Consider the following 12,631-nt stretch of genomic DNA (forward strand, 5'->3'; position numbering starts at 1 on the left):
GCCGGGGGGGGGGGGGGGGGGGGGGAGGTTATGCGAAGAGTTTCGGGCCTCACGAGTCACAAGCGACCGGATCTGCGTCCCACGTCCCACTGGCCGCCTCGGCGGATCGTGTTCCTCAACTGTTCAGCCACGGTGAGTTTTGTCAAGATGTAAAGTGCCGTTCGGAGGAAGCTGGTTCCGTATCGTATCTGGGCAACTTGTCGCAACCGAGTCCAACAGTGGGGGCCGATCGCTGTCTTGTGTAGCTGGAGGCTTCTCGTTCTCGCCATCCTGAAGAGTAACGTCTTGCTCAGCGATTGGACAGCTAGATGTCTTGGTTGAGAGGCGCGGGGGATCCTGGCGCCATGACACTCCAGACTTTTTCAAAGTTTCCGGGCAAGGGAAAGAAAGGGAGGCAAACATGGCATCTCCCGTTGACGAATGTGACACCCCCCCCCTTCTTCCCCTGAAGACCCGTCTGAACTACTATTCAACAAACTCGGGCGAGGCAAGGGTAACAGTGGAGAATTCGGAGCAGACAAGGCACGCACACGGCGGCGGGCGGGCGGGCGGGCGGACAGGGTGCTTTCCCGTGCTCCCCGGAGCAAGCATACGTACGTCCCGAGGATTTGGAGAATACAAAACTAAGCCTTCTGCTCTGTCTGCACTGGCAGTACTCCGTAGTACTATTCCGTACGGAGTATGCTGGCTGGTAAGCGAAACGAGACGACAAGGGGCTGAGCCGAGTCCCTGGGACGGCGGCGGGAAGGGACATACCAAACGCACCCCCCCAATAAAAAAAAAAAAAAGAAGAAGAAAGAAGCGAGAAAGAAAGGAGGTCGAGGGCGTCGCTGTGCTTCACAACAAAGCAAACGAGCATCGTGGGCTGGTTTCGTCGTGGCGGCGGGCGGCGGCGGATGCCATCTCATCTGCCGAGGACAATTCGTTAAAGAAAACCACAACTTGACGCCATGTCGTATTCCACAGAGATGACCTTTTTTTCTTTCATTCTTCGGGCGTCGAGGCAAGTCTCTCAAGGGCCCAATCGTGATTTTAGTCACAGCCGGCGCGCATGGCGATGGGCAGCAATGTAAGTGTGTGCTGGCATGATTGCCACATGAACATTCATACAAGAGTCATCAGAGAGAAAGATACGGACCGGCAATGTGCATCAGACTGGATGGTTGATGTCGGCTTCTGTGCGGCAGTGTTGCCAGAACTTGGAAGCCACATGCAAGCAATTATCCAATTCTTGGTACTCCGTACTCCCTGCGTTCCTTTGGGCCCGTCGACCGGTGTGCCTGAGCTGCGTGTGAACTCTCACCGGCTCTTGCGTGGGATACCGATGAACCGGCATACATGGTGCAATCTGTCTGAAACATGTTGAATCCGGCTTCGGTGGCTTCGTCCATCCACCCATATGCTGAGCAGCAGCCATGTATGTATGTACATGTGTGTGTGTGTGTGTGTGTGTGCATGCCTGTCCGCAGCATGTACATACGCATGTCCGTATGTATGCCCAGAGATGAGCAATTTCTTCTTATATCATAGTTACTTCGTATGTGCACCATACATGCCTGCTTCGTGGCTTCGTGGCCAAGGCCACATGTCGACAGCGTTTGCCCGCCGATACCCGGACCAAGAGGCACTGCTCTAGTCATGCTCTTCACCAGTCCAGGGACGATCAGTATGAGTCATACTATGCCGTAGCTACTGGAAAAGAATGGATGCCAGCCTGAAGTTGTGGCAAACAGGAAACTTGACCAGCAAGCATGCTCTGTAGACTGTCGGCATCATTGACACTGGGACTTGGACCTCAGACAGGCCCATCCCCTACCCATCCATGCGTCCCTTTGGCGGATCCGTCACCCGTCCGGAGTACGTACTGGATGTACGGAGTATGTGGGTGTAATAAGCCTCGCATTAATATAGTAGTAGTAGTAGCGAGCACCCCTGGTGTGCCAGCTCGGTGCGTCTCGTGCTCGCTTGCAGGGCTCAAAAAGGTCTTGGCCAAACTGGCGGTCTGTCTGCATTGCAAGCGAACGCGGAGGCAAAAAACCCGCGAGACTCTCGGCAGAGTGTATCGAAGTGTATCCCATCCCACCACTTGTCCCGTTCCAGCCATCCGACCGGTAGGTCTTGAGGCGCGACCAATCTCACAGCTTTGCTGTATATCGTGACGGTGTTGCGAATTCAGTTTGGCCACTTGTCTTCCAACTGCTCCGAGGCCGCAGGCAAGATGGCCATATTTGCATGGGGCGTAAGACGACCGCCCACCCTTGGACGTTGGGAGAGTACGCAGTACGCTTTGTCTTGTCCCGTCGCCTGGCTTCAAGGACGTTGGAAGAAGCGCCTTTATTTCTGACCTTGGATAGCTCCGGAATAGCTTAGCCTGTTCCGTCATGTGTATTACTACTACTCCGTACGTACTCCCTCAGACAAAGCCCTGACCAACAACTTGGTAAAATGGAAGACAGGAATAGTAACTGCGATTGTGCCGTAGCGAGTCTGGGGTAATAAGAACAGGACCGAAAGCTGCTCCGAGCGTTCTCGTGGGATGCGACGCGATGCGACGCGATGCGATGCGATGCGGTCCTGACCGGTCCCATAGTCAGCAATCCGTAAAGGAAGAGGAAAAAAAAAAAAACCACTGCCGCCATGAGGAGCCACCGCACCAAGGTGAGAATGATGACTGTGTTCCCCTCGTGGCGAAGACCGAGATTCTGGTTTGTCAGCCCTGCAGCGCTAAAGAAGCTGCAGCGCATGCGACGTTGACATGAAGCGCAGCCATCTTTGTCACATTCCGTCCGTCACGCACACTCGTGCTCGGCACCAAAAAATTCGCACGGCGCGAGCTCATAAGCCGGTTTTCTTGTCCCGACTAAGCGGCTGACTACCGAGTAATATGTCTGCGCATCAAGCACGAGACGTTGTCAAGGGCCAAGGCCCAAGGCCATCAGTCTGCAGCAATAGCTGCGCCGTATGGCGGCTACTCGGTAGGCTTGGAACAGAACATTCCACGTCGTTGGTCCAAGGCTGGCATCGCGAGAGGCTCCCGAGTCTTTATTAGACACACCCCCATCCACTCTCCAAAAGGCCACGATGCGGCCCTGTGAGCTGGGGAGGTGTGCGTGCGTTTCCAGATCCGACTCATTCATCGCACATCTATCTACAGTTGGAACCCAGCCGAATAACGGTGCTGAACGGGACGGGCACCAAGTCTCCCTGCGCCAGTTTGAAGTGAAGTCCATCCGTGACCTTTTGGCTGCCGGTCGGCACTTGGATTTATTCTCATTTCTGGTCCATTCATTGACGATTTGCTGTGGCAAGGCTGATGATGAATACGAATCGCCACTGCCGCCCATGTATTGTCGGCGTCCTGACTGACTCCTGAGGAAAAAGTTTGCTTGCTGCTGGCACAGCACTAGCCCTCACAATCAGCCTCAAAACGCGTCCGCCATCAGGGCAAGCCTGCCACGCTGTTGGCCCGAGGGACGGACGGGCCGTCCTGGTCGATGGAGAATAATGAATGACTTGTGAATAGGCACGGCCGTGGTCCATTCACGCTCCCCGACTAGGTCCTGTGGCTGGGGTGCCCCAACTTTGAATTTGATGGCGGACCCCAACCAACAGCACAAAGACCTGCGAGCCACTTGGCGACTGTGTCGAGCCTTTGGCATTGCAGCATCTCGTTTGACATGGCGCGCCAGAGCCCTCGACGCCCTTGTTGCTCGCCTCCCTAATGGACAGAAGGGAGCCACGGGCCCTGGCCACAGCGGCCCTGCTCATGGTATTAATAATTACGTTAGTACGGGAGTAATCCGTACTCCGTATGTGTTACTACCACCAAGGAACCGCGTCAACGGCCCGGCGGCTTCGTACAATGTCCTTCGCAGTGGTTTTGCTGTTCGTCCTGGATGACTTCCCGTCACGTAGCGCTCGCTCAGTCTTGTTAGCTGTCGGCCTCTTATTTTCTCCCTCGTCGGCTTCAACCCCTGACTGAGCTGTAGCACCAACGAGCGGACGCATCTGGCCTTTTGTGAGTTGTCAGATTAGTGTGTTGGTGGCACGGCGCTTTCCCTACCCCTAGGACTGTTCATCTCGACTCGTCTCCCGGTCCATGTTACAGCGTACATCTATTTTATCGATACTTACTGCGTGAAATGGAGGAACAAGACAATCTCTGTTGTTCCAGGCTTGCGGACGCCACCAAAGAGCTCCTCAACCCCTTAAACGGCGGCAAGCGGGTAGGTGCCTTTGTTCTTTTGCTACATAACACACCTCTTTTATGAAGCCCTCGGGGCAACAAAAGCAATCAGTGGAGGAGACAGACAGCGATACAGCCGCGTCGAGTTTGAGTGGCAAGCAAGGCCCAAAGGAAAAAAAAAATATATTCTGCATCGTGTGCCGCACCTGATCCTAGGTTAGAAGCGAACGTCTTGAATACCTCATGGCGGAACTTGAAGTTTTGCTTTGTTTGCTTCTTTGCGCTAGTATTGAATTTACCAAGGATACTCTTCTGACGGAGTAACGAAACTTGAGTGCACAGCTTGCTAAGGTCTCAGGAGGACCCTGTCAGTGGTATCAATACGGTGACTTCCTGTGTCTTTGATAGCCCTGGCTTGGCGCGGACCCGGAAGGTAGGGGCGGTGTGCCGCGGGTGAGGGAGCTCGTTTGTCGGCATCGGAAATGTGAACACAAACCATGACTGAGATGGTACTAATAACTACTAGTATGGAGTACCGTAGCCGCCGCAGGAGCCCAAACTAAGCATCAAAATTGTGTTGTGCCCAGCCAGCCAGCCGGCTCGATGCCCGTATCAACAGCCGAGTCCTTCAAATCGCTCACATCTACTACCTGTCAGTTCCCAGGCATGAGATATGTCCAGGCTCACACACCGAGCTGCCAAAGAGGAGGCGTGACGATGGTTAGGCGCATGCCGTGTTCAAACAAGCAAAATGACTGAACCGAATGTCAAGAATGGCTAATCAGGAGGACACCACCGCTGATTTTCCCGACATTCATCACTGTTAAGTTGCGTAGACCGTCGGCGAAGCCGCAAAGCAGAGCAACACCGGCTGGGCTTGCTCTAAACGAGCAAACGGGTAGCAAACAAGCGGGTTTCCCGTCTTGCACGGTAATGCACAAAGTAACGTTAGTGTGTATTGTCATGGCGAGCGGTGGGATGGTTACGCCAATCTGATCCGCCATGGGAGGGAGGGCACAGTCGCAACGTCGGCCAAGAGTGGGAGGGAGGCGGCGATAATGTATTGGACGAGTGAGCTTTTTGGGTGTGAGCTGGACATCGAGGCGGTCAGAGGGTGGTGGACAACACCGCCATTCTCCAGCTTCCACAATAGCTGGCTTGTGGCGGGCCGTGTCTGGCGTTTGGGCGGCAAGTGCTGTCAGTTGTTGGGAGTTGGTTGCTGTGTGGCCGCTTCTGGGGAGGCGGAAGCCAAATCCCGCAGCCTGGGCCCCCCCCTGGCGTTGTATTCATGAGAATTGGGCGACAATGAGGATGCGAGGATGCAGGAGGTCAGGATGCGTGAGGGTGAGCGAGGACTCAGGAGCATGTCAGTCACTGCTGTCCCAGCTGGCCTGACCGCCTGCCCGCGTTCCTCCACACCTACCGCAAAGTTGCAGGCGGCGCTCCCACACGCCCCTCCTCCACGCCCCCCACCTCCACACCCGTCTTGCCGTCGCGCTGCTGAACGCTCCTTCTGCTTCGTTCCTTCTTGCTTCTTTTGGAGACTGCTCATTCATCGTTCATTGAGTCGCTTGAACGGTCCCTTTATCCACCCCCTCCCCCCTTACATACGTCTCGTCCCCCTTCTCGAGACCTAAACCCCAGGATGATTCACACACGTGCCGAGTTGCTTGGTATATAATATCCTCGTGCGGCTGCCTGCTCGTCGCCCATCACCGTCCTTATCAACTCATGATCAATAGCAACCTTTTGTCGTCTGACCTCGAAGACACAAAATCTGCCGTCGCCAGCCTCGTTCTTCAACAGTCGATTTGGCCTCTGGAGCGCTGCTCACGCCGCAGCTATCGTTCCACGTCCTCACTATTCGTGTGGCATTCAGGTGTAGTCACAAGCTTATCATTGTCCGGTGCCTTGGCCCGAAACAGAGTTTCTGGCACTTGTAGACTGGGAGACTCTTGACGACCGGCCTTGCCCCAGGACCCATTCCGGAAGCTTGTCGCCGCCGACCAGCGTTGATCCCACCCACACTCGAAGAAGGTGGCACCGTTCCGGACGCCAACGGGCCCATTAACCGAGGGACCTGATTTAACAATCACAGCCGAGTCCACGCTCAGAATCCTCATTTTATTCTTCTGCCTTGCCTTTCCTACACCTGGGGCAACTCTCTGTCGACACGAACCATCTGCGTGCCACGTCAACATCACGAACACGCCAGAGTGCGCTGATATAGCAAAGACTCGCTCTTGCCTCCTGCCCTAGTCTCAGCCGCCATCAACTCTCCATCAATCTAATAACCCTTCGCAATGTACGGCTCATACGGGTCTTACAGCTCGATGAGCGCCATGTCAACCCCTCTGGACATTCCCTTCAACCACATCCGGAACCAGGACTCGACGTGTGCTTTCCCGTCATGGCCGCGACGCTCATCACTATCAGAATCCGAGCACGAAGAGCCACGCGCCACCTCATATCTCTCAGACGACGACCTCTTCCTCTCAGATGCCTTTGACGACGAGGTCGGCAGCATCTCTAGCTCCAGCAGCTCATCATCACCTGCTACGATAGCTGTCAACTCACCCCCTCACATCTCTGACGAGGAATTCTTTCGACTAGAGTGTGAGCGAGTGGCCAGGCAGAAGGAGTTTCTCCGACAAGTCAAAATGGAGAAGGAGCGCCGCCGCCAAGCCGCACTGCGCGCCCGAAGGAGCACACCCAAGAAGAGTCCCAAGGTCAAACATGCATCGCTCACGACCATCGCCGAGTCCAGCGAATGAGTTCTGCTGGCCTCCAGCCGGCCGGTCGGGACATTATTTTACGACGTAAGTCTACGCGTTTTTGATCCGCCGACACGAATTCGCATCTGACAAGGACCAGTCTTTCTCAGGCACCTTACTTGATCTCACCCCCCCACACACACCGCTCTCGTACCCCAGCACCGTCGATCTATTCTCCACACCACGTGGAAAATCAACTTGCAAACCGGCTTACTCAGCTGAATACGATGCAGCCGCACGAGATGACGACAGCTGCGCCGCCTATTGTCCGCATTGGGATGGTGATGCGCGATGCTCTTCGGCCACCGCGCAACAATGTGGCAGCTCGCTGTGTCACAAGCCAGATGGGACACGACACGGACGGAACAAACTGGGAAGCCCTGTGGACCGTAAGGTGGGTGCGAGTCGGGGACGGGTCTAATCGGAACAGGCCGCTGGGCCAAGTCGGAACAGAGGCAGCCAGTGCCGAGGCGGATCGGCAGCACGCTTCGGACTGGCGCTCGGAGTGGCATCCGCACTGCACTGCACATTCACACTCAAGCTTCGGACATTCAGGTGTCGTCGACACCTCTTCTCGTCCCTAGTACCTACCCAGCTGTGCTGGGTTTCACGTGCCGCCGACTACCACGACGGTGCGGCCAAGGTTTCAACGAGCTCCGTGTCGGCTTTAGTTGTCGTTTGTTTTCGTTCCTCCAATCTCCTGTTTTGATTCTTTCCACATGTCAACGGCGCCTTCCCAACGTGGGGCGTTGATATCATTTCCTTTCAGCGGGATTTCCTACATTATTTACAGCAAGCTTCCCATTGGCATGCATTTTCTTGTTTCACCACACATCATAGCGGGCATGTCGTTACGGGGCGGGAAAATTCGGGATGCAGGAAAACCGCACTGCGACAGCATCGGGATAGACACGAGGAAAACAGGGCCTCACAAGCACTCGCACCAAGTATTAGGATACCAGTTTGACGTGACTTGTTCGTCATCAAGACGACTGTCACTTTTTGATTGTTTGGGATGAGTGGATAGGTCCGCGCACGACGGACATTTTATATAGCTTGCTTCGCGGAGATGTCCTCGTGCAATCACACAATGCATTACTTCTCTCATGTCCAAAGTCTCTGCATGGTACGTGGCTTGACAAGTTGGGTTGACCTTTGGGTTCCCTCCCCGGAATATGAACACAAGGCCAAGAGGCTCCGTGATGGGCTGCGAGCGTGACACACGGCTGGACAATTCACACGGTCAGCGTTCGACGCAAGCACTACTAGCCTGTCCAGCCAGACGCAACCGCATTGCGACATGACAGCTTGGAGTGCTGTTTTTGGTATAAACAGCAAAGAAGAAGCATGGCGATTGTCAGGACTCGAGACGTGTGCTGTCGTCGCCGGCTTGGACAGTGCGACAGCGCCGGTCGATATGCTCTGCCGGACCGAGCCAGATGGTGGTTTCTCCCTCTCGAACCAAGGCTTCCTGACGCATATCGCACGGTCTTCTAATGCTCAGTCCGCCAGTGCGTCATGGACCAAGGCCATCCATCGTGACTCGCAACCACCACACGACACGTTCACTCAGTCCAAGTCCAGTTCGGCACGTCCCTGGTACCCGGACAGGAAGTTCTGGACGCCTTGACGTCTCGCGCTCTCTGCACCGAGGCTGGCTGGCTGTCCACGGAGCACAGTGAAGGCCCTGGGCCCCTGGCACAGCCAACCCGCGCCAGGGTCGCTCTCGACGTTTCCTCGTCACCTGACGACGACGACGACGACGACGACGACGACGACGCGGCCGTCGTTGCCAAAGCGACTGGCCCCGTGACACAGACTACGCACGTATGGCACCTAGGTAGTGGTGGTGGTTTTGGGTCCGTGGCGGAACAGGTGATGGGAGCGTGTTGTGTTGTATTTCCAAGCCCTTTGCACCAAGGCGATATTGTCCACCGGGGCCCAAGCAAGTCACGGCAATGTGCTCGAGGTCCGAAAGCGAGCCAAGCACAGCACGGCACGGCACAGCCCATGCCAGTCGGCATCAGCCCTCACGAGTCGCTCGTGTGTGCGTGCGTGTGTGATACACGACCAAACGGCACGTCTCACCCGGTTCTGTTGTCAGCCTATCCTCTGCGGCTACGACCGCCATCGGGCACAAGCTACTAAATATGTGTACGTATACGTATGATGGAGGGCTTTGCTTTCCCAACCCGCCTTGTATCGGTTGCCCAGCCAGGTCTCCTGTGCGCCGTACGCGGTGGCTCGACACGGCGTTTTGGCCCGCGGCAACTCTCGACTCGCAACGGGCGAACAGTCCTCGTCCCACGTCTCAAGCGGCCATCCGAGCGGGCGCCTCGTCTGCCGTCCGCGTCACCGGCGGCCGCGGAGGGCAAGCAGGACAAGGTCTCTCCCGACCCTTTAGAGTTGGCAGCCCTCTCTTACATCTTACATGCATTGACGCGGTGCTCGCGAGGTACGCGGAAGCATGCGTTCTGCATCGTGCGTCCTGCTCAGCCTTGCAGTCCGCGATCCGCGACAGCACGCACACTACGTTACTCGCCGGTTTGCGAGGGGTGAGCACATGCCATGCCGTGCCATGCCACGCCATGTCCCTGGAGTGCCGGAGAGAGGCAGAGGCAGAGGCAGAGGGAGAGACGAGGGCCAGGCATGTACCAAGTTTGACTCGACTGCTTGCTTGGGGAAAATGGCTCTGACAATCGACGCGAAATGCGCGACAAGCAGGACGTGTGTTTTTCTGATGCGCCTGGTCGGTGACCGCTTGGCAGTCTTTTTTTGGGCGTCTTGCGCCCCTTTTAAATTCAGTATCCGACTGAACAGTGTTGAACGGTGCGTCCTCCGACCATCAGAGGCCTTTGCGATGATGGCGGTGGCCCGTGGCTCGGATCCGTGCTGCGTCTTGTTTGTTCGACGAGGCTTTCCGGGGCGTGCCGGTCTGCATGTGCATGTGCATGTGTGGTTTTTTTTTATACATGGCTCAGCTTGCCTGGCCCGATTCCCATTCCAGTTCCAAAGCAGAATCGCGTGGAGAGTGCAGCGGCGAAACAAACAGTTCCCTTTTCCCTTTGCCGGGTGGACAGTGGACTTGTCGACGCGTTTTGCTGCATGAGCAACCGATTCGAACCAGTTGACACTGACATGTACTCCGTACTCCGTATGACTTTGAGTTGCCGGCCAGGCTGAGGCAATGGATAAGGATCAGGGCCAGGAACGACGGCACGTAGCACGAACCCCCGAGCCGACATTGGTGATTCAACGTGGCGGAAAACTAGGATGAGAAAAAAAAAAGGGTGGCTGGGTGGGAGAAATTGAAAAAAAAAAAAAAAAAAAAAAACTCACAATGTCCTCGCCTCCCGAGTTGCCGCTCGGCTGGTTGGTTGCTACCCGAAGCACACCGTTGCTGGCATCTTGTGAGAACCTTGCAGCTCGAGAGTCTGCAAGTGACGGCAGACTGGTTGGAAAACCAAAGAGTTTTTAAACAATAAATTGAATTAAAATAAATTGAAAATTGAAAATTGCCATGGGCCAACGGCCGGGACTCCCCTGTTCGTATGCTCGAGAGGGTTTGTCGCGCGGATCATGGGCTGCCACACCAGTGCAACTGTGATCAAGGACATGCCCCCGTGGTTCTTGTTCGCTCTGTGTGAGCGTCTCCCGTCCCCGACGGCCATGAGGCTTGGGCCGCGATGACGGACCGCCTGTCTCTGGAGCCTGGAGGAGGACCCGACTTGGTCTCGCGAATCACGGACCTGTAGAATCAGTAACTTATGTGGCGAGGGTAAAGGACTAGTCAAACAGTTGCAAGTTGGCCTCGTTGGTGACGTCTCCTTCACGTGGCAGATCTCAATCTCCGTCGGCGGCGTTACACCAGCCGTAAATCCAGGTGCCGATGCGAGACCAAGCAAGACAAGACACACAAGACAGGCAAGGCAGGCTTGTGCAGTGACTTGCAGGCACCGTGTGTCGCTGGTCAAAGCGGTCAGAACCCATCTCATGCTATTTCTCAACGCCTTGCAACCATCTTGCCAAGATGTTTGTATCTCAAACCGCAAATTCGTCCAGATGACACCAAATTCTGCCCCGTACGGAGTACTCCATACCGAATGTGGCATCGGACCAGGATAAAAAGGTCCGCCGCGCTGTGCAGGGGCGGGGAGAAGGACCGTCATCGTCATCACCCTTTGTCGTGGCGGCGCATTCCTGTATTCTGGGGCCGTTGCCGAATCCCCATGAAGCCATAATGCACCATCAGGGGCTGTGGATTCATCAAACATCGTCCCTGGCTTCGATATCTGTTCGGTGACACCCAAGAACCTGCGTGCCTCTTGCCATCCGAGCGACTTTCTCCGTCTCGGGACCCCTCTCCGGGTTCCATCCGGAGGAGTTTTGTACGATCCACCGGTGGGGCCGAGCCCCAGATGGTGTTCTTTTTCCGAAAATAGAGAAAGCCAGCTGCAAGTCGACTGATGCCGGGATTTCTTGCTGCGGTTCAACTCCGTGTGCAGTCAGTCTGTTCTCGATATATATATATATATATATATATATATATATATTTATATCTTGCTCACCGCATTGCAGGCTTGAGGAACCAGCCTCGCTTATCCGTGTGCCATTTCTGCCCTGGATTGCAGACTGCGTACGGAGTAATTCCACAAACACACCGCCATCCATGTACATACATGGTCAAGGTCGGTTCGTGACTTTGACGTGCACTGCTCCGTACATCGGCCGAGTTGGCGTGGATGGGCATCAAAGCTGGATCGTCAGGGCACGGGAACCAAAGAGGGAAGGAAGGGGCTCCTGCGAACAACAGACCTGGGCAGGGACGGGCCGCTTGATGCCAATCATAATCACTGCCGCCTCGAGGCGTGGTTGGCTGTTGATCGGTTCGGACGGACTTGCACTGCACCGCGTGCAGACGTCCGGCCATCGGCTCGTCTGGTCCCTGGCACAAAACAGGACGGCGGCGATGGCATGACGACTTGTTAGCTCGACAATGAAGCGACCAACTACGTCAAAAACTGAGGCCATGATCAGAAGGGCGTTGAATAATCTTCAAGTGTCGTCACCACTGCCTAAGCCCCGATGGACAGGTTTTGCCAAGACCGGCAAGGGGAGAAGCACGGCACAGAATTGCGGCTCGTGCCTTTATTCGCCAGTGAGCGCGGGCCGGACAAAATTCAAGAACGAAGCACCAAGCACAAGAGGCCTGATACTCCGTATCGGTGATGGCAGAGGCGCGACATACATGGTCGGCTCTGCTCTGTCCTGTCGAGAGGAAGTAGATGAAAGTTGGCCCGAGCTCCATGGGCCCACAATTACTCAGGGTGGCCGCCGGGAGAGGGCGATTAAATCCCTGCAGCAGCCGTGATAGCGCTCTTGATTGGCTGACCCGCCACGCGCACTTGCAGGAGGCGCAGCCAATCGGCGCCCGAAAAAATCTTCGGCGCTTCGAACGGCCCTTCCATTCGAACACCGGCTCGTTGGGACCCGCTTTCGGCCGCAGCCCCAAGCAGCCTGTCACCAGTCGGACCCCGAGCCCAACCACATGTCTTCCTCAAAGTTGACGCCTCTGCCTCTACGACGCTCGGGACGCTCTTGAGAGGACGGCAGGACTTGCGAAACTATGTCGAGGGGCAACAGGCGATCGCGCACGTTGGACGTGCCTGCC

The 12,631-nt window shown here is 55.7% G+C and overlaps 1 protein-coding gene across 1 annotated transcript; it reads left to right on the plus strand.

Annotated features, from left to right (window-relative positions):
• Positions 1–6,489: 6,489 nt before the first annotated feature.
• Positions 6,490–6,960, plus strand: MAM_02887 (uncharacterized protein; the record flags this gene model as incomplete). Its single annotated transcript, XM_040821686.1, has 1 exon — positions 6,490–6,960. One exon carries the CDS (start codon positions 6,490–6,492, stop codon positions 6,958–6,960), a length of 471 nt encoding a protein of 156 aa, XP_040680255.1.
• Positions 6,961–12,631: the final 5,671 nt, after the last annotated feature.

The sequence above is a fragment of the Metarhizium album genome, assembly GCF_000804445.1.
Source record: "Metarhizium album ARSEF 1941 chromosome Unknown scaffold_5, whole genome shotgun sequence".
NCBI lineage: Eukaryota > Fungi > Ascomycota > Sordariomycetes > Hypocreales > Clavicipitaceae > Metarhizium > Metarhizium album.